We start from the raw sequence: 27,785 nt of genomic DNA, 5'->3' as shown, positions 1-27,785 counted from the left end.
TGCTCTTTAGGCATGACAGACTAAAACAGCTCAGTATTTTCTGTATAGCCAAGTTTTGCTGGCAGATCCCATAGTTCTTCTTGCTTTAGTTGTAGTCCTATCTATTTTCGAAGTTTGACATTTTTGTGCAATTTAAGAACTTCTTTTCCACCAGATAACATCTGACTGACGTAAGCTTGGAAACCTGCAGTAAGAAAAAGAGGTAAGGTGCAGTTTATCTTCTCATTCCAACTCCAATCTCACTGGATGGTTGCTGTTTGTACTTCCTCCTTACCCACCCTCCACTCCAAGTCAGGCAGCAGAGTGGTGGGTGGAGTCTTAGAAACAGAAGCAGCAGTCATCTGGCCTCAGGCGACTCAGGTCATCCCTGTTTCTATTTTGGTGCTTTCTCTGAAGGTATGTTTAGTACATTGTTAGAGCCCTGGCCTTGGGAGATCTCCTCTCAGCAAGCCCCTACTTGTAACCCACCATCCACTCTTGCATTCTGGTTTCCTCTTGCAGAGACCTCTCCTGTTGGAGCTATCTCCCTCCTCCAGGCTGTCCTTTTGGGGCATGCCCTTATCAAAGCGACTCCACACCAGGGCTGGGCCCTGCCCAATTCTAGAAGTGTAGGCTGCTTCTCATGAAGCCTTCTCTCTTCTCCGTCACCCCAGTGGTTTCAGCAGGCCTTACCTGTGTCATCCAAATGCTCGAGGCACAGGACAAGCTTCTGGGGTTGTTCTTTGAAAACTCCTCACTTGGTTTGAGACAACGGGAGAAAGACTTTCAGCCTTTTTCCACCTGGGGAACACATAGCACATTGGCAACTGTCACTGTAGAAACCTCATCCCTGACCTCTCTTCAAAAATTTCCTTACTTCCACTAAAAGCCTTAAAATACTAGATAAGATATAATAATTTTCCTTTCGAATGTCCAGGAAAGCAATTTTTTCTTGGCAATACTTTCCCTTAGGATGCACGCAGCCTTCTGAGGGCCTGGCTTCACAGGCCATGGCTGCAGTGTTCTGCGTTGAGCAGACCAAGAAATCCTCACTCCCGCACCATTCCGACCCTCTGTTTTCACTTGGTTTGGCCCCTGAGCATTTCTTCCCCTTTCACTTTTAATAGTCCAGCTTAGTGCCTAAAACACAGAGTTGGTAGAGTTGGGAAATAAATACTTGAGGTATATGTGAGTCTCGGGGGATGATGTTGGAGAATGAATGGATCAGGAAAACACACAATATCTAGGGTGAATATGAATAAGGAAAACACTATTTTATTATTGTTACTGTTTATCTACTGAATTCCGAGGCAAGTGTAACCTGGATAAATACAGATTATGTGTAGAAATGTTGAAAAAATAAACACTGCATACTCATTATTCCATTACCCAAAGTTAACTATTCTTAGTGTGAAATTTAAACATCATCATTAATTTGCTCAATTTTTCTTAAAAAGCCGAAGTTTAGGGTGAGTCATTATTTACAAATAATCATAAACAACTAAGAACTGGAGTTATTATAAGGCATTTATGATGTTGCCAAGTGGTAAAGGAAGGGGGGGACGTGGCGGGCCCAGAGACAAATGAGAGATAACCTTGGCCTCATTTGGCAGTCACCTGCTTAAACTCTTGGGTTTTCACCAGGTTCTTAAAGGAGAGAATTTTAGTTCTTGTCATCAACAACATACATGGACCCTAAGGAACCACTTAATCCAAAGAAGTTTGTATTGTTCCCAAACATCATTCAGAAAAACAAGTACAAAATCCCATTTGCTCACCAGTGGATTCTAATGTTGTGTGTGTGTGTGTGTTTTGTTTGTTTGTTTGTTTTAATGATTGATTTGAGAGAGAGAGAGAAGAAGGGAGGGAGAAACATCAGTTTGCTATTCCACCAATCCATGTACCCAGTGGTTGCTTCCTGCAGGTGCTCTGTCTGGAGATCGAACCTGCAGCCTTGGAAGAGTGGAAGGACACTCTAACCAAGTGAGCCACCAGGCCAGGGCTGGATTCTAGTTTTATTTATTTTTTATTTTTTTAATTTTGCTTTTTTTATTAAAAAATTTTTAAATATATTTTATTGATTATGCTATTACAGTTTTCCCATTTCCGCCCCTTTATCTCCCTCCACCCTCCACCCTCCAGCATACCCTCTACCCCTTAGTTCATGTCCGTGGGTCATACATGCTATAGGTGCTCTCCCTCCCAGGCACACGTGGTCACCATTCCCCTCCTCCCGCTTCTTACCTCCCCCGGAGTGTTACCTTTACATGCCTCTCTCCTAAGCTCCAAAAACACCTACTTTGCCTCTGTATCTTGTTTCCTGAGCCCATTTCTTCTACCACTCACATTTTCTACTCTTGTGACTTTCTATATAAACTCTCGTATCAAAAAAAAGTGTTGCTATACATTATGGCACTGTTAAAAACTGGTTCCAACTGACCGCACCGAAGGCTGACAGAAATGTGGAAAAATAGGAACTCTTATTCATTGTTGATAAGAATGCAGAATGGTACAGCCACCCTGGAAGACCATTTGTCAATTTATTATAAAGTTAAATATAGTCTACCATATTATCCAATAATCATACTCCTATGAATTTTTCTAAATGAGTTTAAAACTTACATTCACACAAAAACCTGTACACAAAGGTTTATAGCAATTTTATTCATAATTGCCTGCAATTGGAAACAACCAAGATGTCACTCAATAAGTGAATGAATAAACAAAGTGCAGCACATCTCTATTCGACAGGATTCTTCAGGGATACACAACCAAAAGTATATATATGTAGATATATCCTATTGAGAACCAGGAGGTTTGATGGTATAAGTTCCAGTCTGAGCCCAGAAAAAAAATGATGTCCCAGCTTGGATACCCTCAGGCAGAAAAAGTGAATTCTCTATAGCTCAGTCTTCTGTTTTATTCTAGCATTTATGGATCAGATGAAGCTTGCCCACATTAGGGAAGGTTACCTGCTTTACCCAGTCTACTGATTCAAATTTTAATCTCATCCATGAACACCCTCACAGACATACCAAGAATCATGTCTAACTAAGTACTTGACACCCCATAGTCCAGTCAAGTTGACACCTAAGGTGAACCTTCACAATATCCATACAGTGGAATATCATTCGGCAATAAAAAGAGCTAAATTTTACCCTTTGGGACAGTATGGATGGACCTGGAGAACATTATGCTAAGTGAAATAAGCCAGTCAGAGAAAGACAAGTACCGTACGATTTCACTAGGTGGAAGCTAATGAACAAACTGAACTAATAAGCAAAACAGAGACAGACTCATAAATGGAGAACAGATGACAACTATTGAGGGTGGGGTTAGGGGGTAGAGGGATTGAGCAAAAAAGAAAAAGGATTCATGGGCATGGACAACAGAGGGGTGATTGCTGGGGGGAGATGGGGAAAAGGGGACTAAATGGTAATGGAAAAAGACATAATAAAGGTTATATATTTTTTAAAAAGACAGAGAAAACTTACCACATTTTTTCATGTATAAGATGCTACCATATATAATGCTCACCCACAATTTTAGCCCAAACTTTCAGGGAAAAATGTCATTATAATTTTTTAATTCACATTTTTATTTATTTATATTTAGAAACAAAACTGATTATTGTATTCCAAGTAAGTATTTTGCATATGGATATCATTATTGCTTTCTAGGGTCACACTTTAAATATATAAGCATAAATAGAAGAATTAAAAACATTTATATAGATACAGAATTAGTACTACCCATGTATAATGCACATCCTTATTTTTTCCTCAAAAATTTGGGGAAAAATGCATATTATATGTGGCAAAATATGGTAAATGCATATTGTAAGAGAAGGAAGTCAATCTGAAAAGGCTACATACTATACGATTTCAACTGTATGAGATTCTGGGAAAAGGAAAACCTAGAGGAAGAAAAAAATGATCAGTGGTTGCCAGGGGTTGTTGGGGGAGGCAGTAATGAACAGGTGGGGCAGAGCAGGAGGGATTTTTAGGGCAATGAAACTATTCCATCCAACTCTACAGTGATGGACACTTGGCAGTATGCATCCGTCAAGACGCATAGAACTATACAACACAAAAGGTGAATCCTGATGTAAACTATGAACTTTAGTTAATAATGTTAACCTAAAAATAAAAGACCAAAGGAAGAGGCTACAAGCATTTATTGGAGATTCAAAAGAATTTGGGAAACTCTCTTCAAGCAGAAACCTAGTTTTCTAGTTTTTCTAGTTTCACCATCTAGTTTCTAGGTGGTGAAGGCAGAGAGGTATTTATGAGAAATGGAAGGGGAATAATTATGTAAATAGAGGAAAGGAATTTCTATGGGTTCAGATAAGCTAACATAGCGACGCCAATTCTAAAGAATGTTTTAAATTTTCAGTCCCATGGTCTTATCTGCTTTTCTGTTAGCTTTGCAAATAGTTGTTTGGAATACTATGCTTCTTTAAGCGCAGTTCAAAGGTTATTTTGGCCATTTTTAACATTCCAAAGACGTGAGGAGTAAGACCTGCAAGGCTGTTCCCCTGGCACGGCAGTTCTGACTCCATTTTAAAGTGGATTGGCTAATATCATTTTTTACAATAATAGTGTATCAATATGGCTTCATCAATTATAACAACCATACCACATCAATTCAAGACAATAATAGGAGAAACTGTGGGCAGAGAGGATATATCTGAACTCTCTGGACTTTCTGTTTAATTGTTTTGGTAAATGTAAACCTGTCTTAAAAATGAAATCTATTAGTTAACAAACAAACATAAAAAAAACTGGTTTTATACAACCAGATGTATCCTTGTGATATTGCTATTTGTATGAATTCTTTTGCAGGCTGCAGGGTGTCTTAGACTTGATATTTTATTTTGGGCTTTTAAAATTTTTATATTCACATATGTAGTTATTTTTCTTACGTCTAGCTGTCTTACCTAAGGACGATGAATTCAGAGGCTTTTTCTGTCTCAGGTATAAAATGGCCAGACACAGCTCTTGACCACAAACATCCAAGCTTTTCTATTGAACCATAGTCTCCACTATGGATTTTGTCTTCCATTTTGGTGAGTTTTTATTTCCTGCTAGAAAATAAAAACTCTAACTAAAATAAAAACGCTAAGCTAACTTAGATGAATTTAAATCTCATCATAGATTTACAGGATTTTATAAAAAGTAAGAAGAATCAATCAACCTTCAAGAAACAAAACATTTAACAAATCCAGACTCGGAGATGACCAAGATGCTGGGTATTGACAGAGAATTTTAAGTAACCATCATTAAAATGCTGAAAGATCTAGTGGCATAAATGGACACTGAGCATTAACAGAAGGGAAATTTCATTAGAAAGACAAAAGCTATGAAACAGTCAAGTGGAAATACTAGAAATAATAAACCTGAGACTGGAGATGAAAATTTTCTTCAATGAGCTTATAGCATCCTGGAAACAACAGAGGAAAGAATCAGTGGACTTGAAAGTAAGCCAGTAGGAATCATACAAACTAACATAAATGTAATTGGAGTCCCAAAAGAGACTGAGAGAATAGTAGAAAAATGTTTGGAGTGATAATGGCTAAAAAATTTCTAAAATTAATGACAATACAAGGTAGAGATACAAGAAAAAAAGAAACTGTAAAAACATCATTGTCAAACTGCTAAAAACCAAAGTTAAAGGAAAAATCTTGAAGGCAGTCAGATGAGGAACATTACATGTAGAACAGCACCACGATCTGGTATGAGTCAAGCATCCATTGTGACTGGCAGTCTGATCAATGCTGGGTTTCTTATCTTTGTCCATATGCAACAAAAGCAGAAGAACTCATGTGGACTTACTCTGGTATCTTTAAGTTTGGAGCTCCTCCAGGGTTTGCCCCCTTAATGGTCTTACTGTTTCATATTGTAAATACCAGAGCCTTGGCTTACAACAACAAAATCAAGGTTTCCCCAAGCCCAGGTGTTGCTGGCTCCAAAACGTGGGGTGAGAGACTGAGCTCTGTTTTTTTGAGTTGGGTTTATGCAGTGCTTTCTAGGATTCTAGTTTCAGGTTCTGTGAACCTTGAGAAGAAATTGATCTGCTGAGATGGACTGCCCATGTGATCAACAAAAACCTCAGATTTTATAGATAATAAGAGTCCAGCAGCTATTTGCTGACAGGGGCTCCTCACACACTCTGTATTCAGGGGAAGAACTTCAGGTGGAGTTTTGCACACTATACATACCTGCTTGTTTAAGCTGCCTGAGTTAAACACTGCAGGAAAACCCTGGTTTTGTCCTTCTACCAATGGACTGAGACGTGCCCTGTCCAAACAGAACAACACAAATTGTATCCTTGTTTGCATCTATACTGCGCCATCAGAACTGCGCAATTTGGAAACCTTATTTGCATAAAATTGGGAACTTGGGTGGGAACTTTCTCTCTAACAGACAGCCTCCCTTTTGTCTCCGTTGAACACAATTTAAGTTGTTATCTATATGTGTGTCTCCAAGGTTGCAGCTTCTTTTGCTCAAATAAATACTTTTTATTCTTTAAGTTTAAAATTAATTTTGGTTTACAGTCCCCTCAGTGACACTTGGTCTTTTCCTCCAATTTAACTAGAGGAAGTGTCAATGTACATGGTTGTCCACTAGAGGGTGAAATGAGTCCTAATTTAAAACAAGGCCAAACCAGATTCTTGCACAAATGTATTAGCACATATGGGAAAAAAGTAATGAATAAACTCTAAACCAAAATTTAACTAATTTTAATATTACCTTTTGCTTTGCACTGTGGTTGGAACATATTTAATGTTTTTCTAAAAATGTACATTAATAGGAAAAATCAAGCAAATGTAAGACAAAAATTATATTAGATATTTTAGAATGATAAAAGGATAAGTCCATCAAAAAGTTATAACTATTATAAAAATATAGGCACTTTGAAAAAAGTTCCAGAATACATGAAGCAAAACTGACAGAATTTAAGGGAGAAACAGGAAACAATAATTAGGAGATTCAATATCTAACTTTCATTAATGTACAGAACAACTAGACATAAGGCCAACAGGGAACTAGAAGACTTAAACAACACTATAAACAACCTAAACTTAATAGACATATACAGAACACTCCATACAACAACAGCAGGAATACAAAGTCTCAAGTACACGTGAAGTATTCTCTGAGACAAATATATGTTAGACTATAGGGAATGAATTCAATAACAAAAAATTTTGGAAATTCACAGATACGAGGAAGTTAAATAACACACTTACAAATAACCAATGGTTCAAAGAATAAAACGTGAAGGAAAGTAAAAAGTACCTTAAGATGAATGAATAGAAAGCATGACATACCAAAAATTAATGCAGTAAAAATATTACTTAGAAGGAAACTTATAATTCACTTACATTAAAAAAGAAAAATCTCAAATTAATAACCTAACCTTTCACCTTAAGAGCCTATAAAAATATAACAGCAAGATAAGCTCAAAGCAAGCAGCAGGAAGAAAATAATAAAAACAGATGGCAAGAAGTTGAAATAGAGAATGGAAAAAATAGATACAATCAATGAACCAAAAGCTGGTTCCCTGAAAAGATCAACAAAATTGACAAAACTTTATTAGACTGACTAAAAGAAGGAAGAGAAATACAGAGAGAGAAAACTCAATTACTAAAATGAAGAATAAAAGAGGGAACATTACTACCACATTACAGAAATAAAAAGGGAAAAGAAATAAGAGGATGTTTATAACAATTTAATGCCAATAAATCAGATAACCTAGGTGAAATGGACATATTTCAAAAAGACACAAACTATCAAAACTGAAGAAGAAATAAAATATCTGAGTAGTCCTATAACAAGAAAAAAGATTGAAGTTGAAATTTAAAAAAGATCATACAAAGAAAAGCTCAGAATCATATAGTTTCACTGGTACATTCTACAGCCAAATATTTAAATAGGAAATAATGCCAGTTCTTCACAATTTCTTCAAATAGTACAAAAAGAGGCATCCCTGCCCTACTCATTGTTTGGACCCAGTATTATCTGATACCAAAATCAGATAAAGATATTATAAGTAAAATAAACTACAGACCAAGATGTAAGAATTCTCAACAAATACTAGCAGTCTGAATATAGCAACACATAAATGGCACCATACACCATTACCAAGCATGATTTATCACAAGAATGCAAGGATGATTTAGTATACAAAAATCAACCAATGAAATATACCATATTAATACAATTAGGACAAAACATATTTATATAAGTAGATGCAGAAAAACTATTTAGCCAAAGCCTAATACCCTTTCATGATAACATGCACACACACACTTTTTAAAAAACTAGATATAGAAGAGCACTACCACAACACAATTAAGGGTATCTATTAAAAAAAAACCCACAGCTAACATCAGACTTAACAGTGAAAGACTAAAACTATCCCCCCAAGATCAAGAACAAGACAAGGGCATTTGCTCTTGCCACTTCTTTTCAACATTGTACTGGAAGTAATATCCTAGGCAGTTGTATAAGAAAAAGAAATAAAAGACATATATTGGAAAGGAAAACTATCTCTGCATTGAAAATATATATTCATGGGAGAAATCAAGATGGTGGAGGAGTGAATGGAAGTCACACTGACCTCCTTGCAGGACCAATCTGGAGTTATAACTAAATTAAGGGGAAATCACCTGGAACAAACAACTGAACAATAGCGAGAGAGGGGCCTTATATCCTCAGACAGACAGAAGAATCCTCATTAGCACAACTTAACTGGTAAGGAGTGTGGTAGAGACTCCAGAATGCAGGCTGGGTATTCATGGGCGGCAGCGCCAGAGGGATATTGAAACAGCTAGTTGGATCCCCCTGAGGAGAGCAGGGTCTAAACCATAAGCAGAGCACAAAAAATACACGGATAACAACCAGCTGTGAAAAGCAGCAAGGTTGGTCTCTGCCAGAGACAGGCAGCTGGAGATGCAAAGAGCCTTTTAAATAGCCAATGCATAAATTTTTATTTGCAGCCACTTACCCTGAGCTTTGGCAAAGGTGGGGAGAGAGTGGGCTGGAGACACCTGAGGAGAGACTGCAGAAGGAGGCTTTGGAGATTGATTAGGGAGAGTAGCTGGCGGGATGCCGGTGATGACTCATCTCCCACACGGCAGCATCCATCTTGCTCAGGCAGACCACTCCCCTGAGCAGCAACAGCCCTCCTGGAGGAACTCTGCCCTGGCACAGTGGAGCTAAAGTCTGACTGCTGAGCACAGATTGGCAGCCACAGATAGTAGATCCCTGGCTAAAGGGGTTGCAGAGTGGTCTAGAGACACTTGAGGAGAGACTGGAGACAGAGGCTTTGGGGCGAGAATGGAGATCCCAGCCGGTGGGATCCTGATGCTGACTCCTCCCCCATATGGCAGCAGCCAACTGGCTCAGGCAGACCACTCCCCTAAACAGCAGCAACGTGAGAAGACCCAATAACCCCGACACCCCACAGAGACTCTGCCTCACCCTGTAGTGCCTAAGCCTGACTGCTGAGAGCAGAATGACTAGATTAACAACTGAAGGAGACAGCCACAGACAGTACATTCCTGGAAGTCTCAAACAGATTGCTTAGGGTCAACATCTGACATCATCGGAGGCAGGTCCAGAAAGAAAAAACAGCAGTCTCTTACCATAGATGTTCACACCACGAAGACAGGGAGTCAAAACAGATCAATTTAAGAAGCAGAAGCAAAAAAGAAGAGTCTCACACACAAAAAAAAAAAAAATAGGAAGATAAAAAAAATCCCCCAGTTGAAGGGAAACGAGGACTCCCCAGAAAGAGAACTAAATGAAATAGAAGCAAGTAAACTATCACATATTGAGTTCAAAACAATGGTTCTAAGGAAGCTCAATGAGCTCAGTGAGCTCAGAGATAAGTAAAAGAAAACTATAGGGAAACTATGGGGAACTTACTGCAAACTCTATCAGGATGAAAAAGAACATAGAATCTATCAATAAGAGACAGGAGGAAATGAAGAATACAATTTCTGAATTGAAGAACACAGTAGAAGGAATCAAAAGCAGGCTAGATGAAGCAGAGGAACAAGTTAGCAAGCTGGAGGATAAAATAGAAAAAAGCTCCCAGAAAGAGCAAGAAAATGAACAAAGACTCAAAAAGAATGAAGAGGCATTGAGGGAAATGCAGGACAACCTGAAATGTAATAATATCCATATAATAGGGATACCAGAAGGAGAAGAAGAGGGGCAAGGGATACAGAATCTGTTTGAAAAAGCAATGATAAAAAGCTTCCTTAATTTGAGGAGAGAAAAAGTCACACAAGTCCAGGAAGTGCAGAGGGTCCCATTTAAGAGAAACCCAATGAGGCCCACTCCAAGACACATCATCATTAAAATGGCAAATATCAAATACAAACAGAGAATCCTAAAGGCAGCAAGGGAGGAAGAGGTAGTAACATATAAGGGAGCCCCAATACGGCTAGCATCTGACTTCTCAACAGAAACGCTACAAGCCATAAGGGAATGGCAAGAAATATTCCAAGTAATGAAAAGCAAAGGTCTTCAACCAACACTGCTCTACCCAGCAAGGCTCTCAATTAAAATGGAAGGGGAAATAAAGAGTTCCCAAGACAAAAGAAGGCTAAAAGTGTACACCTCCACCAACCAGCATTGCAAAATATGCTAAAGGAACTGCTTTTAAAAAGATGAAGAAGAGTCTATGAATACCCAGTTCCTTTCACAGCCACCAATACTTGATATTACCAATATTTTTAATACACATTAATCTGATTGTGGCAAAGATATGTTGTTACTTTATTATTTGTTAAAACTAAGCCTGTCTTTGTATATTTCTTACTTATTTCTAATATTTTTTAAAAAAACTTTAAATGACTTTTTGGTAGTCTTTATCCATTTTTTGACTAAATGTTTGTAGAATTTTTTCCCTAAAAAACCAAACTATTAACCCTTTATTAGATGTGCAGCAAATACTTTCCTTTTCTATTACTTTTCCTTTAACTTTTTTAATATGTATGTTACTATGTGGTCTTAAATGTTTAATATAATCATATTGTCAATATTTTACTTTATACCTTCTGGGTTTGAATATTTACTTCACGGCAAGAAAAATATTTTGTATTTTCTCTTAAAACTCCTTAGATTTTACATTTTGGTTTTTAACTCACTTGAAAATTTTTTATATAATGGTGAAAGAGGGCTCTCTATTTTTTTTTATTTCAAGTAATAATGGTCCATGCACTTTATTTGTTAAATAAGCCTTATTTTCCCCATTGATTTGAAATATCAATTTAACCATATATTACATTGTTAGACATATATATGTTTCTAGAATGCTCATGTTATTTCATTGATCTACTTGATTATTTCTGTGCTGGTGTCATGTTGTTTTAATTGCTGAGACTTTAGAATGGATTTAAATTTTTTAATATTTTATAATGGATTTTGACATTTAAAAAAATAAATAAAATCAATCTGTATTAAAAAAAAGAAAGAAGGAACTTCTACATTTTGCGACAACATGGATGAAACTAGAGAATATTATGCTAAGTGAAATAAGCCAGTCAGTGAAAGTCAAATACCATATGATCTCAGCTGTAAGTAGAATCTACTCAACAAAATAAACTAATAAACAAAATAAACCACAGGGATAGAAACATGGAGGAGATTGAAAGTGACCAGAGGGGATAGGGAAAGAGGACAATGGTGGAAAGAAGGGGAAGGGACTAGACAAAGAACATGCATGAATGACCCATGGACATGGACAACAGGGTGGGAATTGACTGGGGGATCAGGGAAGGGTCTGGGATGGGTTGAGGAGGGCAAATGGGGAAAAATTGAGACAACTGTAATAGAATGAACATGATTTTAAAAAATTAAAAAGGGAAAATATATATTCAATATTGTATATTTAAACTTCTAAAGAATCTACAAAAAATCCTTTTAGAGCTAATCAAAATGTTTAGCAAAGTTACAGAACGCAAAATTGACATCTAAAAATCAGTTTATTTCTATACACTAGCCATGAGAAATCTGTAAATGAAATTAAGAAAACAATTCTCTGTAAATAACATCAGTCAAAATAAAATAAATTAGAAATAAATTTAATAAAAAAGTGCAAAGCTTATATACTGAAAATTACAAAACATCATTGAAATAAATTACATCAGATCTAAATAAATGGAAAGATATCCTATGTTCATGAGTCAGAAAATTAATATTATTAAAATGATAATACTCTCCAAGTAAATCAACAAGGTTAATGTAATTCCTATAAAAATCCCTGCTTCCTTTTCTTTTGTAGAAATTTACAACCTGATTCTAAAATACATATGGGAATGTAAGAGATCCAGAATATCCAAAACAATCTTTAAAAAGGACAAAGTGGGAGGACTTACACTTTGATTTCAAAAGTTCTACAAGCCTGCAGTACTAAAGACTTTGTGGTGCTGTCATGAGACTAGATATGTTGATCGATAGAAAATAGAATTGAGAGTCCAAAAATAACCCCTTGCATGTATGGTTAATTGATTTTCAACAAGGGTGCCAAAAAATTTTTAACTGGAGTGAACAATCTTTTTGACAAATGGTGCTGGACAGCTGGATATCCACTTGCAAAAGAGTAAAGTTGAACACCCTACTTCATACCATATACAAAAAGTAACACAAAATGGATGAAAGGCCTAAATATAAGAGCAAAACTATAAATCCTTTAGGAGAAAACGTAAGTGCTAAGTCTTTGTGATGTTGGATTAGGCAACAATTCTTAGATATGTAACACCAAAAGTATAAATAACCAACAAAAAATTAGAAAAATTGGACTTTTATCAAAATTAAAAAAACTTGTGTAGTCAAAGATATTATCCAGAAAGTAAAAAGGCAACCTCAAAATGGGAGGAAATATTTGAAAATTATATTCGATAAGGGTATAGTATCCATAATATGGAAATAACTCTTCAACTGAATAATAAAAAGACAAATAACCCAGTTAAAAAATGAGCAAAGGATTTGCATAGACAGTCTCCAAAAGAGATTTACAAAGGGCCAATAATCACATAAAAAGATGTTCAATATCATTAGTCATTAGGGAAATGCAAATTAAAACCATAATGTGCCACACCCACTAGAATGGCTATAATAAAAAAAGACAATTATAAGCGTTGATATGGACATGGAGAAATTGGAAACCTTATACATTACTGGTGGGAGTGTAAAATGGTGCTTTGGGAACCAGTTAGGCAGCTCTTCAAAAAGTTAAATATAGCTACAGTTTGACCTAACAAATCCATTGTTAGCTCTGTACTCAGGAAATTTAAAACATATGTTCACATAAAAACTTGAACATGAATATTCATTGCAACACTATTTATAATAAGTAAAAAGTGGGAAAAGTCTCAGCTCTCTTGCTCTCCCCAGCTGCTCTCTCTTTTTTCTATCTTCCCGAGCTCTTTTAATCTCTTGGCGAGCTTGATTTGGCCCAGTGAGTCCAATGAACAATTGTTCTTTCTTCTTTTTGCTGTTGAGCTTTCTGGCTTAAGTTCCAGAAGGTTCAGATTAAGGTGAGATCATAAAAGGCAAAGCAGCCACTTAGCCTTTTTTGATTTTAGGTCCTCCAGTCTCCCAGAAACAGCATAGCATAGCATAGCAGGGATTAAACTGGGGCTTGTGGCCAGAGCTTCCCCGTATTAAGTCATCTAATAACAGAGGCAACAGTGTCCATCGCATAATGCTTCCATATGGTCTAAATAAGGGAAGCATGTGAAGATTTTGGCAGAGAAAATTGATGCATAGCCTGACCTTTTCTGTTAACAGAAGTGACATTTTATCAGAGATCAAACAGTGAATTTGTTCTCCTATTGACTGGTATGTCACCTTGACCAGAGAATTTTGCCTGTCTTACCCACTTTTGTATCTCAAGAACCTAAAAGGTACCTTGCACAAAGTGGGTACTAAGTTAATATGAATGAATGAGTGAATGAAAAGCATGAAGAAATGTTTGCTGAATGATCTACTTACCTCTCCGTCATTACCTTTCAGCACCTTCCATGTTCTTGGTGTTCAGAACATGTCTGATGAATCAACTTTATATCTAAATGTATAGGTAGTATGTTTACTCTTCCTTAAACCTGCGGCTACCTGCTCTTTGGTTCCACTGAACTTCTTGTGAAGTTCTGAGTTGTAAAGGAGGAATGCTGGGCTTCAACTCAGAAAAGTCTGGGGTTGGGTCCTGGGCTTACCTCTTAATAATTACAACAAATATGGTTTTTAGAACAAAGCAAGCTTTATTCAGGCAGAGAAAAAGAAAGATACCAGGGTGCAGGCACCACTATGAAAGAAGCAAAAAGTATGCATCTGAGTGGATGTGAGCCAACTCATGAAAGAATTGCCTGCAACAGGCATTTTTGAACATAGATTGTGCCAAGTCCTAGGCTACATCTTTTACACACATTGTCTTAGTTTATCTCAACCTCTATTATAAGTCATGCACTTATATTATAATTATCCCCATTATACAAGTAAGAAAGCAAAGAGAAAGGATAGCATCTTGTTCAAAGGAATATACTTAGTGGCAGAGCCAACCTATAAACCCAGACTTAATTCTAGCTTCTATTACATTTGAACAATTTCATGTTATGTGACATTAGTCACTTAACCTTCATGCCCCTATTTCCTTACCTTTAAAATAACTAAAATACTTGCTCTGCCTGAGTCGATTATTTCAAGTTGGAAAATACATATATGTCAAAATAATTTTTTAAAAAGATTTTATTCATTTTTAGAGAGAGGGAAATAGAAGGAGAGAGGGAGAGAAACATCGATGTGGAGAGAAACACCAATCATTTGTCAACACCTCCAACCTGCGGACACGGCCTACAAGCCGGGCCTGCACCCTCATTGAGAATTGAACCAGCCACCTTTCTGTTTACAGGACAATGCCCAACCCACTGAGCCACACACACCAGTCAGGGCTCAAAAGAGTTCTTTTAAAAATGTTCCACATTAATGTGAATATTACTATAATTCTCTGAAATACAACTTATCAACACATTCCTATTCTCTAGTCCTGTGATATTGTATTTATTCAAAGAACACATTTAGATATACTAGGCATTTACAGCCGAAACACCATGTTTGAGGTTTAAAACTATATTTGAGAATCAGATATTCTGCTATAACATAACTTTTTTTTCCAACAAAAAGTTGGAGATGTGGCTCAAATGTAAGATGTATTTCCTAAGAGATTATTATGAAAACCAAAATTAATCATAACAAGACCTCACCAGCTCATTCCATTCTGCTGTCCCACTAACTTGCCCTGAATTAGGAACCTGACGTGCAGTCTTGATCCATGGGGACTCTGGGATGCTCTTGGAAAATGCCAAGCATTGCAGCAATTGAGGCAATCTGCATTCCACCATAGAGAGTGGGTTGGACTTGTAAATTCAGGAAAGCAACTGGTTTGACTCAATTGTTTGACTGTATTCATAGTTCATTTTATTAAAGCAATCATACCGATGTGTGAGTTCTATGTAAATTGTGTTTACTGCATTTCTTAGTAGAAACCTCGTAAATGGGCCATCGGTGTATATAAACTAATAGATTTGTTGTTCAATTTGCTTTCTGTTCCTCTAGTTTGAGTATCTATGTTTTGTAGATATCTCTTCATGGGTATCTGGTATTGCACTTGGGTTCTATATTCTCTGAGGCCCAGAATAAATTCTTTCTCAACACATCGGTGAGCGGTGAGCGTGTACACTATTCCCTAGAGAAAAAGAGGAAATTGACAAGCTATGGAGGGATTAAAGAGTTCAGATAAACTCAGTTCCTTAGGCAGGCCTTCTGGCAACCTTTCTGCACCAGGGCACTTAACACTTTCCTTGCTGCAGTGCAACCCCTTACAGCTCAGGGTTTAGGGCTTCCTTGTTAAATCAAGTGCCCCAGTGTTGACACAGTGTCTGATACATGTAGTAAGTGCTCAGTGTGTGTGTATCTGTGTGGAGAGAGGAAGAGAGAAAGGGGAAAGGAGAAAATAAAACTTTACGATTTGAAAGAGCAGAGAAAAAAATATCAGGCAAAGGACTCCAACCTAGCTAGCATTTATTTGATACCTGATACTCTGAGCACTATGATAAACATGTTGAGATTTCATAAAATCCATGTATGAAACTTTATGCACTTGACTTATCCGGAAACCTTTTAGGTATTTCCTTGCAGCCTATTAAGTTTTGACTACTGTAACAAACATCTGACTTCCTACTCACAGGATTAGAAGCAGAGTATTAATGATGTGATAGAAGCTACTATGGATATGTGACAGTAACGAGAACTGACATCCTCAGAAGGAAGACATAAACTATATGTAACAAAAAAATGAATATCAATATTCAAGCCACTGCTTTTCCTCAGCCCACAAAGAACAGTGTGTGTGTGTTTCCTGGGCTTTTACTGTGTAGCAGAGAGACAGTAAGTGGAGGAATAAGAATAGATCTGGGTAACGAAAATCAAGAGAAATATTAACCAGGAGATATTTGAAGGGAACTTACGGTGTTCTGAGAGGGGGTGAAGAAGGCAAGACTTAAAGAAGTTTTCCTCAGGGTTGTGAATGTATTTCCCCTTTAATTACTATTTAGAAAATCTTTTAATTTCAACGTAATTAGAGATTCACAGGAAGTTGCAGAGACAGTACTTAGTGGTCCCATGTGCCCACTCCTTTATGTATTTATTTGATTTCCTAGTTATTATTTTTTTTTGAGAGGTGACTGTAATGGGTTGTTTGGTGTTAGATTAGTGTTTTCTCCAACTGTGATATCTTACTATGACAGGCCATACAAAGGTTTAGTTTTTAATATAGAAAGCAGATATGATAATTTTAAAAATCACATCAGACTAAATGTGGTTAATGTGCACTAAGTCCTTAAAAAAACCTAAATAGACCAGGAAATCTGTGTACTACCATACAATGATTGATATTAATAACTGTGATCGTGAGTTACACACAAAAAATTAGTATTCTCTGTTTAAGTGTCAACCAAAAAGCATGAAATAAATGTGTGGGTTTTATAGCCAAAAATTGGAAACAAACCAAATATCTACCTGTGGGGAATCAGTAAACTATAGTACATTTAGTCAATGGAAGAATATACATGCATTAAAAATGAAAGTATGTAAACATATTCATCTATAATATATAGATATATGTTGTCACAGGAAATGTCCACAGTACATATTCATTGTTTTACATGCTATAAAAAAGTTCTTTAATATAACTCCATCTTTGTGTGTGTATTTCTGTATGACTTACCAGCTGTCTGTATGTTGTCAAATCTAGTGATCATTTCTTTGTCATTATATTTGACCTCAAAGTAGCATATGATGTACTTAAGCACTTGTCTTTCTTCAAACGCATTCTCCTCTTCTTTCTAAGAGACTACATTTTCTTAGTTTTCCTTCTGCTTCTGTCTCATCTATCTCCTTTTCTCCTGCCCTCTGTCTGATCTCAATAAATGGAATGCTCTGTGGTGTGGTGTTGGTCTCTAGTTTTTTCTCAGGATTTATTGTCTCCCTCTGTGATCTTATAAGGTCTTTTGGTTTTAAATACCACCCAAGTGCTTATGATTTGAGATTTTTTATTTCCAACTCTGCCTTTTCTCCCTAGTTTCAGACTGTTAAACTCAACTCTCAGACAGATATTGATCCTTGGATATCTAATATGTCTCTTGAATTTAAAATATCCATAATAGTATTCTTTTTTGTAAATTTTAAAAAAGGTTTTATTTATTTTATACAGAGGGAAAGGGGGAATAAAGAGAGGGAGAGAAACATCAATGTGTGGTTGCGTCTTGCGCGCCCCCTACTGGGGACCTTAGCTGGCCCACAACCAGGGCCTGTGCCCTGACCAGGAATTGAACCAGCGACCCTTTGGTTCTCAAGCCAGTGCTCAATCCACCAAGCCACACTGGCCAGGGCCAAAATAGTATTCTTAACCTTTCTCTGTACTCTAATGCATCCCTATGTATGAGCTCTTTACTGCCTTTTGTCTTTATATCTTAACCATGGTTCTGCTCACTCACTTTGCTTCCATCTAACTTACCTTTTTTCTGGTTCTTAGACATACCAAATTTACTCTTATCAGGACCTTTGCATTTTGTGCTCCCTCCTCCTGAAATTCTCTTCCTTCTCATTTTCAGTTGGCTTCTTGTCATTCAGATCTCAGCCATCATCTCCTTGGAGAGCTCTTTCTTGGTCACCATGTCTAGAGTTGCTCTCATCCCTGAAGAACTCCCTACCTCTAATTTTATTTTATTCATAACACTTGTATTGTATGAACACCTGTGACCAGAATACCTTTGAAGAATTCTTGGCACAGAATAGGTGTTTACTTAATATATATGTCTGCATATAAATAAAGTTAGGATATATACCAAACAGTTAATAACAGTTACCTTTGAGTGGGGAGAATTAGGGAAGGTAAACTATGAATTGACTTTCACTCTCTATCAAGATATATTTCAGTTAGTTTTAAGTTATTTGAAATGAAATTATGTTCTTTTAACTATTAGAACAATTAATATGCATATTTTCAATTAGAAAAAATGGTTGATAAAGTTTTGATGCCTACATAAAGCAGCTTAATTGAAAGATGCATTTATATGAGATACTTTCTTCAGGATGTTAATTTAGTAACATGCTACCATGTATAGTAAAAGAGCTATGATTTTGTAAAGGCAACAAAACATGAAGCTCCAGAAACATTTCACCTAGTTCTCTTTCTTTTGAACTTGACCACTGTATCTCTCATAAGTCATTTAAATTGATTATTTCTTCAAAAGGTAACAGATCAAATAATTAGCTTGATAATAACTTATGCTTATTTTTCTTTTAATTATTATATTTTACATTTAAGTTTAATATGTTCATCCTGAACAGGTTTATTTGTTTTCATTATAAACATACTAACCTTGTAATATTAGCTGTCATTCCCAGGTCTGAATGTTAAGTCAGCATGTGTTTGAAAGACCTTCAACTTATCAAGTATTGCAAGTCTCTGATTGTTTTGGAACTTCTTCTGATACCTGTGGACTTAGTTCAAGGCCAGTTATTTTTTTTTTAATAGGATGAACAAATGGTTAATTGTTTGCTTTGGTCACTCAAGTGCCAGAATTTACTATGTATAAAAAGTCTAGCTGCAGTTTCTGGTCAGCAACATCCTTACCTTTCTGTTCAGGTCCTCCTCCTCAGAGGTTTGCCGTTAGATTTGCTAAATGATGACTGTATCTTTGATCTGGGGGATTGTGATATCTATGTGCTGTTGTTTATGGCTTATTCTTGGAATAAGGAGAAGGTAAAAAAAGTTTTATCTTTAAATTGCATCTAATTCATTCAGTAAATGTTCTTTTACATTCATTGTTTACAATAAACTTGGCTTTCTGTACTTACACTAAAATTTAATTTTCTTCTCAAATTAAAAAAATTTAAATTTAAATTTTTAGAATGGTATCTTTTAAGCTATATTTAACAAAAGGTATGCTGGAAATTTTTTTTTTGCATTAGTATACCAATGGTAGTGCAAAAATGTACAAACTTGTTAAACAAAACTGACAGCAATTTATGAGATCTCTGTGTATGTTTATGTGGACATATAAAGAAGTTTGGATTAGTAAAGATACATGTGATAAGTAGGATCTGCAATGAAAAGAATGTCTTTCTATCATGGGGATCAAATAGTTGTTCTAACTAAATAAATTTTCTCTTTTCAGCTAGTTTTTGTGCATTGTATAGATTTAGCCTAAGTGTAGACAAGAGCGTAGAGCCTGCATTGATCATTCTATCATTTTTTTTTCTTATTAAAGACTTCAACCATGATGAATTGGGAAACTGCTCAGTGTATGTGACATCACTTTTATTTGTATTTGTCATTTATTTATAACTGATTCAAGAATGCAAGAAATACAAATAGAATCAGATATATAGCCAAAGTTTAACTTTCAATTGGCTAGAAGAGTATTTGTGGGGTGGGGTGGGGGACTATGTAAAGATTCTCTGTGATGTCAGTCTCCAAAAGATAGAATTACCTATGGTATATCTTCAAGTGTGTAGATTGTTATGTGTTGTATACCTTTTACAAGTATGTCCTGTCCCTTAAAATGTTTTAATTCAGGCATGATAGTTTCTAGTTTTAATGAAACTTCTTATCTTTGAACTAAGAAAATAAATATAATTGTTTTATGCTATGTTATTCTATCAAGAGGGATAGTAGTTTGTATTGGGAAATAAATGTTTATATTCTTTAATAAATACATTTAAAACAGCATGAAAGAGTACTGAATTACAGTCAATGATTCTGTCAATCCTTATCTTAATTTCATTTTATAAGCTAATTTCTCAAATAAGATTCTCCTTAACTATCAACATAGAATAATATCTTTAAACTATGAAAATTGTGAAAACTTCAATTCTGCAAACCTCTCTGTTATTCAGTATTCTATATCTCTAAATAAAACAATAAAATAGGCAAATTATGCTTAGAAAAATATTAATATTAGAAAGTATTTTGATCTCTGTATCAGCAGCACAATTCTTGTTGGCCTTGTTCATCCTATTATCCTTATCATTAGGAAAAGTGACTAATATATAGTAGACATTCAGTAAGTGTTGTAGAATGTATCATGGATGTGTGGGTGAGTTTTATAACCATTTTCACCAACATATCATTTTACTAGGTTAATATAGTCCATTATTTTAGTAAAAGATCAGGGACCCAGCAACACTAAAAAGTATCTATAAACTGTAGAGTTTTGAAGTTTGAAGTCAATAGTAAAAATTTAAAAACCTCATGTAAATATAAGGCTGTGTAATTTTCCATGTCTATCATATGTTTGTGTCTTAAGAAAAATGGGTGAACCACCCCTGGAGAATGGGCTAATTCCATACCTGGGATGTGCTCTGCAGTTTGGTGCCAATCCTCTTGAGTTCCTCAGAGCAAATCAAAGGAAATATGGTCATGTTTTTACCTGCAAACTAATGGGAAACTATGTCCACTTCATCACAAATCCCTTGTCATACCATAAAGTGTTGTGCCATGGAAAATACTTTGATTGGAAAAAATTTCACTTCACTACTTCTGCAAAGGTAACCTCTTTTGCATTTATACAGTTTTCTGTTTATTTTCTACTTTTTAAATATGTCAGTCTACTTAGTTATTTTGTTGAAGTTCAACATCTACTTAGAGACGTTGAAGAGAGTTAAGCTAACATGAACATTCTTAGAAAGATAATCAAATTACACATAACCTGTTGGTACTGATCATTTAAAAAGTCAAAATAGGTATAATGTCATTTTTTAACCAGCTAATGAAGGTTAAATAAAAAATATTTTACTGGGTCAGATGACATTGTATGAGTAAGATAGGTACAAATTCACTCACGCCAACCATGTCTACACAACACGCAGAGGGCATGCGGTGAGAACTTAATATTGAACAATTGTTTTACCACACACATGCCACAACTTTGTTTAATTTTATTAAGGAATCAACCAGAGATTTTGGCATCACTTGGGTGTAATCTGAGAGGCTCTTTTATAGAGAAAATAATTATATTTTGCCATGTATAATGCCCAATTTTTTGCCCAAATTTTTGAGGGAAAAATAAGGATGCACATTATATATGGGTAGTACTAATTCTGTACTTATGTAAATGTTTTTAATTCTTTTATGTATGCTTATGTGTTAAAAGTGTAACTCTAGAAAGCAATAATGATATCCATATGTTGAAAAACAAATGCTAAAATTCCTTTATAATACAGAAAACAAGTCTCTAAATATAAATAAATAAATGAATTAAAAAATTAAAACAAAAGATTTTTTTCCTAAAAGTTTGGACCAAAAACATGGGTGCACATTATACCCTGCAAAATACGGTAACCAACATTAACTGAGTCTCCGCAAGGAAATATTAGACATGGTGTCTGCCTCTAAGTAAATTAAAGTCTGGTTAAAACACATATACAAAGAATATTAAAGAGAACTAATGCTTAAAAACCACTATTGATTAGTACCAAATTAACATGCAAATAAGTGCCTTAGCATAATAAAAATAAGAAAACAGACAAATAGAGTCATTGAATGAAATTTCACTGAGGAGCCGGAGTTTAAACTTGGCCCTAAAGAAAGGGTATAAGTTGGCCATTTATTAGTAAAATGCTATGAAATTGTTTGTGGAAAGGCCAGTTTCTATCCCCTTTTTAAACAACTGGACTTATTAAAAAATGAAACTTTCCCAATTATCAAAATATCTATTCTGTTTTTCAGCCGTTTACTAGCACTGGGTCAGGTTTAATTTCTTTTTTCACATGTTTTGTTTACTGTCAGGCATTTGGGCACAGAAGCATTGACCCAAGTGATGGAAATACCACTGAGAACATAAGCAAAGCTTTTGTCAAGAATCTGCAGGGTGATGCCTTGAATTCCCTTACAGACGCCATGATGAAAAACCTCCAACTTGTCCTGAGACCTCCAGTCAACCCTGAATCAAAGATGCCTGCCTGGGTGACAGAAGGGATGTATGCCTTCTGCTACCGAGTGATGTTTGAAGCTGGGTATTTAACTCTCTTTGGCAGAGATCATACAGGGCAAGATGCACAAAAAGCACTCATTCTAAGTAAACTTGACAACTTCAAGGAATTTGACAAAATCTTTCCGGCCCTGGTAGCAGGCCTCCCCATTCATGTGTTCAAGACAGCACACCAAGCCCGGGAAAAACTGGCAGAGGGCTTGAGGCACGACAACCTGGGAAAGAGAGACCACATGTCAGAACTGGTCAGGTTTCTGAATGACATGCTCTTCACCTTAGATGACGTGGACAAGGCCAAGACGCAACTCGCTGTTTTGTGGGCATCGCAAGCAAACACCATTCCAGCCACTTTCTGGAGCCTATTTCAAATGATGAGGTAAACAGAAATTTATTCAGTTCTTTCTTTTTTTTTTTCAGAAGAAGGCAGAAATTCAACTCTTAAAAAGAATCATAAGGAGTGTAACTGGTAAACGTGTCTTACAGAGGCAGAACTTTGCAGGGAAAGGAATGTGCTGGTGCAGGGTCCATTCAGCCACCTGGGCCCGGAACCCTTGCTCTTAACCCCAGGTTTTTTGTCATGACACTTATTTAAGTTCATGAATTTGGTCTTTGTAATCATAAAAATATACTTAAGTGATGACTGACTTATGGACAACGTAGGTGCAGAGCTCTGCTTTATTGATTTGTATATTACCAGTATGTTTTTCACTCAATTAGTAATCTGTTCTACTGTTGTTTACTTTTAAATTTTTATGTATTGATTTTTAGAGAGAGAGAGAGAGAGGAATGGAAAGAGAGAAACACCAATTTGTTCTTCCACTTATTTATCCATTCATTGGTTGCTTTTTGTATGTGCCCTAATCAGGGATCAAACCTACAACCTTGGTATATTGGGACACAGCTCTAACCAACTGAGCTACCTGGCCAGCGCCTCTGTCTTACTGTTTATTTGACCAACTATAATAGCTATGGATCCATTATTCCAGATGGGATTTAGCTAGATTTTGCCTTTCACAACTGTATGTAGCTAAAAACAAAACAAAACAAAACAAAAAACCAACAACACAAATCTGTATATGTGTTATTTTAATAAACATGATTTCTTTCCAAAATGTTAGTTTTTGGAAATTTGACCTTCAAATGGTTTATTGAATTATTCCAGTTAAATGGGAGGTTTATTATCATGTAGACACAAAATTACTATTCCCTGGGATTGAAAATACCAAATTTCCATTGATAGCTGATAATTTTATGTCTGTAATATAAAAAAAATTTTCAAAACAATTTCAGATTAAAAAAACCATTATCAATCTGTCTTAAATGCTAAATATCTTTCAGAGTTTTACTTGAGAGAGCTCTGTCAAGAACAAAAGCACATATTTACAGTAAACTTACAGAATTAATTAATGTCATATAGGTAATAGTCATTTTATGGTAATCACACAAATACTTATCAGATAGCAAACATTTCTGAGAATCAATGAACTGTAATCACATCATGTAGATTTTTTACCATGGCACTGAGGCTCCAGTAAACTTCAATGCATTAAAATGAAGTGGCATTCATTTCACAAGTCAAAGTGCTAGAACGATTATAAATGGAAAAACTGTTGTTCTATTTGAAATCATGGTATAGATTTTAGGAGTAAATTTAAATTTCCATCTGTAATTTAGCCAGTACTTTACAATCATTATTTTTAGATGCAATTTTTCTTCTCAGTTACTATGTAAATGACTAATTTGACCATTTAATTTTTACTAGAATCATTTGTAAAAATATCGCCAGTTTTACTTCTCCATAGCAAGGCCCTTTTAAGGCAGCAATTCTTGCTAATATCCAAGGACTTACACACAATTACAAAATAAAGTTAAAAAACAAGGAAATATCCCCTTTCTACCTTTTCTCTGTTATTCTGATGACCTATTTAAAAGATAGGGGGAAAGCCTATGTATTTGCAGATTTTTTTGGTATAGAAAAAATTTATTTGCTGTACATCTTTTCTTTTCTCTTAACTTTTCATAGAAGCCCTGAAGCAATGAAAGCAGCTACTGAAGAAGTGAATAAAACACTAGAGAATGCTGGTCAAAAACTCAGTTTTGACAACAAACATATTTGTTTGAATCAAATGCAACTGAATGACATGCCAGTACTAGGTATGCATAACTTACTATATTACATTTCATTTACCACTTCCTACTAACAGTTATTGTCAGTATATATCATACACTTGCTTGTTTTAGGCATAATGCTAAGTATATCCTATGTCTTGTCTCTTTTGACATTCACAGCAACCTATGATTAGAAACTATTTCTATTCCTATATAACAAGTAAGGAAGCTGACACTTAGAATCTAAGTTGCTGTCCAGCATGAAATGGTAGAACCAATTAAACATTGATGTGGGGCTCTTGACCCTACACTCTCAACCACTTCTCTGCACTTCATACTCTCTTTTGCTATTATTCTTACACTAATTTTACAGCTAATTGGGAGCATATTATTCATTTTCATGAAATACAGGGGGAAAAATTACCATCAAGAAATCATAATTAGCCCTGGCTGGTGTGGCTCAGTGGGTTGAGCACTGGCCTGTGAACCAAAAGGTCACTGATTCAATTCCTTGTCAGGGCATATGCCTGAGTTGCAGGCCACGTCCCAGTTGAGGGTGTGAGAGAGAAAACTGGTTGATGTTTCTCTCACACAGAGATGTTTCTCTTCCTTTCTTTCTCCTTCCCTACCCCCTTCCCCTCTCTATAAAAATAAATAAATAACATTAAGAAATAATTTGCATTTTAAAAAGAGAAATCACAATTAGATGCATGGGTTCGGTAATGAGACTGAAGGTTTTTCTTATTTTTGCTTTTTTGTATTTTATAGAAACACCTAAAATTTATGTTTTATCATAAGAAAGAATTTTCTTTTTGTTTTTGTTATTTTTGACTATGGGAAAGAAACTAATGTGTGCTTTTAGGGGCAGTGTGTGTCAGTGGAAGGGACTAGGAGGCCAGAAGTATAGGTTCCACATTGTGATCTGTCATGGGAGACCTTGGCCATGTCACCACTTCTGGGGGCCTTACTTTTCTCATTTGTAAAATAAAGTGCTAGCATGCTATGATTTTACACACAATCACATGAGGAGCACCCAAAACATAATTAAAAAGGTAGAGGCTGGAAGGACAGTCTGATATGCTTCATTGATATGATATGAACCTATGTTCATTAGTTTGACATGTTTTAGCTACTCACAGGGTAATTCTTTTTGTCCCTTTATATCTTTACGAGACAGCAGGGCCTTGCCATATGGTACCAGAAGGTATAATGATAAAAACTGGGTTTTATCAACACTGAATTGAAGCTGCATTAAACATCTGGCAAAATAGTTCTATATTCAAATATTATTAATACGTTAAATCTCAAAAGTGGTATGCTTTCAATAATTCACATAAAAGTGATTTATTGATTTTGCCAGTTGTATTAGATGTCTAGTGAAATGTATAAATATGATTATGAAAGTCTAGTTCCTGCTGATGACCAAGGAGATTATATCTTTATTAAAAGATTATTATTAACTCAGATAATCAGATTAAAAAATACATTCAGACACAACTGAGTCATTGATCACAGCATGGTAGTAATAGAAAAAAGTTTGGGAAATTTGTGTCTGGCTAGCTTCCCACAGTCTACTTATCTCTGTGTTTTGGGCTCCTCGAAGTATTTCAGACTCTATATTATGTGACCTTAAAAACTTAATTTGTTCTTTCTTTTTTCCTCCCTTCCTACCTCTCTTCCCCTGCCCATCCTCCCTTTCTCTCCTCCTTTCTCCCTGTAAAATATTTAGATAGTATCATCAAGGAGTCTCTGAGGCTTTCTAGTGCCTCCCTGAACATCCGGACTGCTAAACAGGATTTCACTTTGCACCTCCAGGATGGTTCCTATAATATCCGCAAAGATGACATCATAGCTCTGTATCCTCAGTTAATGCATTTAGACCCAGAAATCTACCCAGACCCGTTGGTAAGTCCCTTTTCATCAAAGCCAGTATCCAGGTGAAAGAAAGAGGAAATTTACGAGTACAGAATTGATTTGATTATGGAAGCCATAGGGGTTGTCTCCTTTATTATATCAAATATTCTTATATTTTGGACAATCTGGGCGATGGTCTGAACTTTTCATTTTTTTTCCTGGTATTTGTCACCACATAATCTCTGTTAGATTATATTTGCAGTCGTGATAATAAATCTTCTGCCTTTTTTTTTCCTTGGAAAGTGACTGTTCCCAAATCCAGGAAATTAGAGGCTTCTAGTTTCTGACCTGAACCCTTCTTTCTAGTTCTGCCTACCTGAGGGACTTGCCACCCAGGCAGAGAAGGAGTCATGTCAAAACTTTCTTGTTCCCACCAGCTCTTGTCAAGCTCCTGTTCCTTATTAGTTTCTGATTCATGGTGGGGTATTTGTTCAGTTACTAATAAATTGGATTAAAACAGAAAATCATTCTTTGGCGCTTCTGGGTCAAAAAAGAGATACAGTTACTTAAAACTAGCTTACAGGTTTGTTTTCTTTGTTTTTCATTGCAGACTTTTAAATATGATCGCTATCTTGATGAAAATGGGAAGACAAAGACCAGCTTCTATAGCAATGGACTCAAGCTAAAGTATTACTACATGCCTTTTGGGTCAGGAGCAACAATATGTCCTGGAAGATTATTTGCTGTCCAGGAAATCAAGCAATTTTTGATTCTGATGCTTTCCTACTTTGAACTAGAGTTTGTGGAGAGCCATGTTAAATGTCCCCCTTTGGATCAGTCCCGTGCAGGCTTGGGTGTTTTACCGCCATCAAATGATATTGAGTTTAAATATAAATTCAGATATATGTGAATACATGGTTGGGAAAAAGAGGAAATTAGATGATGTGAGAGGTTGGGGAATGTCACCATTTCTTCATCCCTTTGGCCAGATGCATGTATTGGGAGTGCAGCTGATTCAGCAGGTCCAGTTCTGCCCACAGACCCTTGCTTGGGAATTTTAACATTTTGGTGATGGTTTCCAGGAGCTCTCTCAGACTGTGTTAATGAGGGAAACTATTTTCTAGAAGCATTATAATGTGTTTTTATTTGAATAAGTCAATGAATGTTTATGTAGCTAGGGACTACACCTCATTATTTTCAGAGGAAAAAGTCTTTCGTTTTCCAGAATGAAGATATTCCAATTGGCAGAATGTTTTTCCTAAGGAAACTGCTTTAT

General features: G+C 35.8%; 1 protein-coding gene and 1 long non-coding RNA gene across 2 annotated transcripts; one reads left to right on the top strand and one right to left on the bottom strand.

Moving 5' to 3' along the window:
• On the bottom strand, positions 1 to 20,943 carry LOC129084151 (uncharacterized). The gene is made up of 4 exons (XR_008530565.1): positions 20,907 to 20,943; positions 18,934 to 19,048; positions 673 to 780; positions 1 to 184 (listed from the first exon to the last, which is right to left on the bottom strand). It is a non-coding gene; the product is annotated as an uncharacterized LOC129084151 (long non-coding RNA).
• LOC129084150 (cytochrome P450 7A1) lies at positions 19,194 to 27,785 on the top strand. The gene is made up of 6 exons (XM_054590153.1): positions 19,194 to 19,317; positions 20,864 to 21,104; positions 22,345 to 22,922; positions 24,570 to 24,700; positions 26,385 to 26,560; positions 27,120 to 27,785. The coding sequence occupies exons 1-6, from the start codon at positions 19,238 to 19,240 to the stop codon at positions 27,417 to 27,419; spliced, it is 1,506 nt and encodes a 501-aa protein (XP_054446128.1). The 5' UTR covers positions 19,194 to 19,237; the 3' UTR covers positions 27,420 to 27,785.

The sequence above is a fragment of the Pteronotus mesoamericanus genome, unplaced genomic scaffold (assembly GCF_021234165.1).
Source record: "Pteronotus mesoamericanus isolate MK-2021 breed Mesoamerican mustached bat unplaced genomic scaffold, CSHL_Meso_final scaffold_174, whole genome shotgun sequence".
NCBI lineage: Eukaryota > Metazoa > Chordata > Mammalia > Chiroptera > Mormoopidae > Pteronotus > Pteronotus mesoamericanus.
The sequence above is the reverse complement of the archived record's forward strand: the minus strand, read 5'-3'. Positions and strand labels throughout refer to the sequence as shown.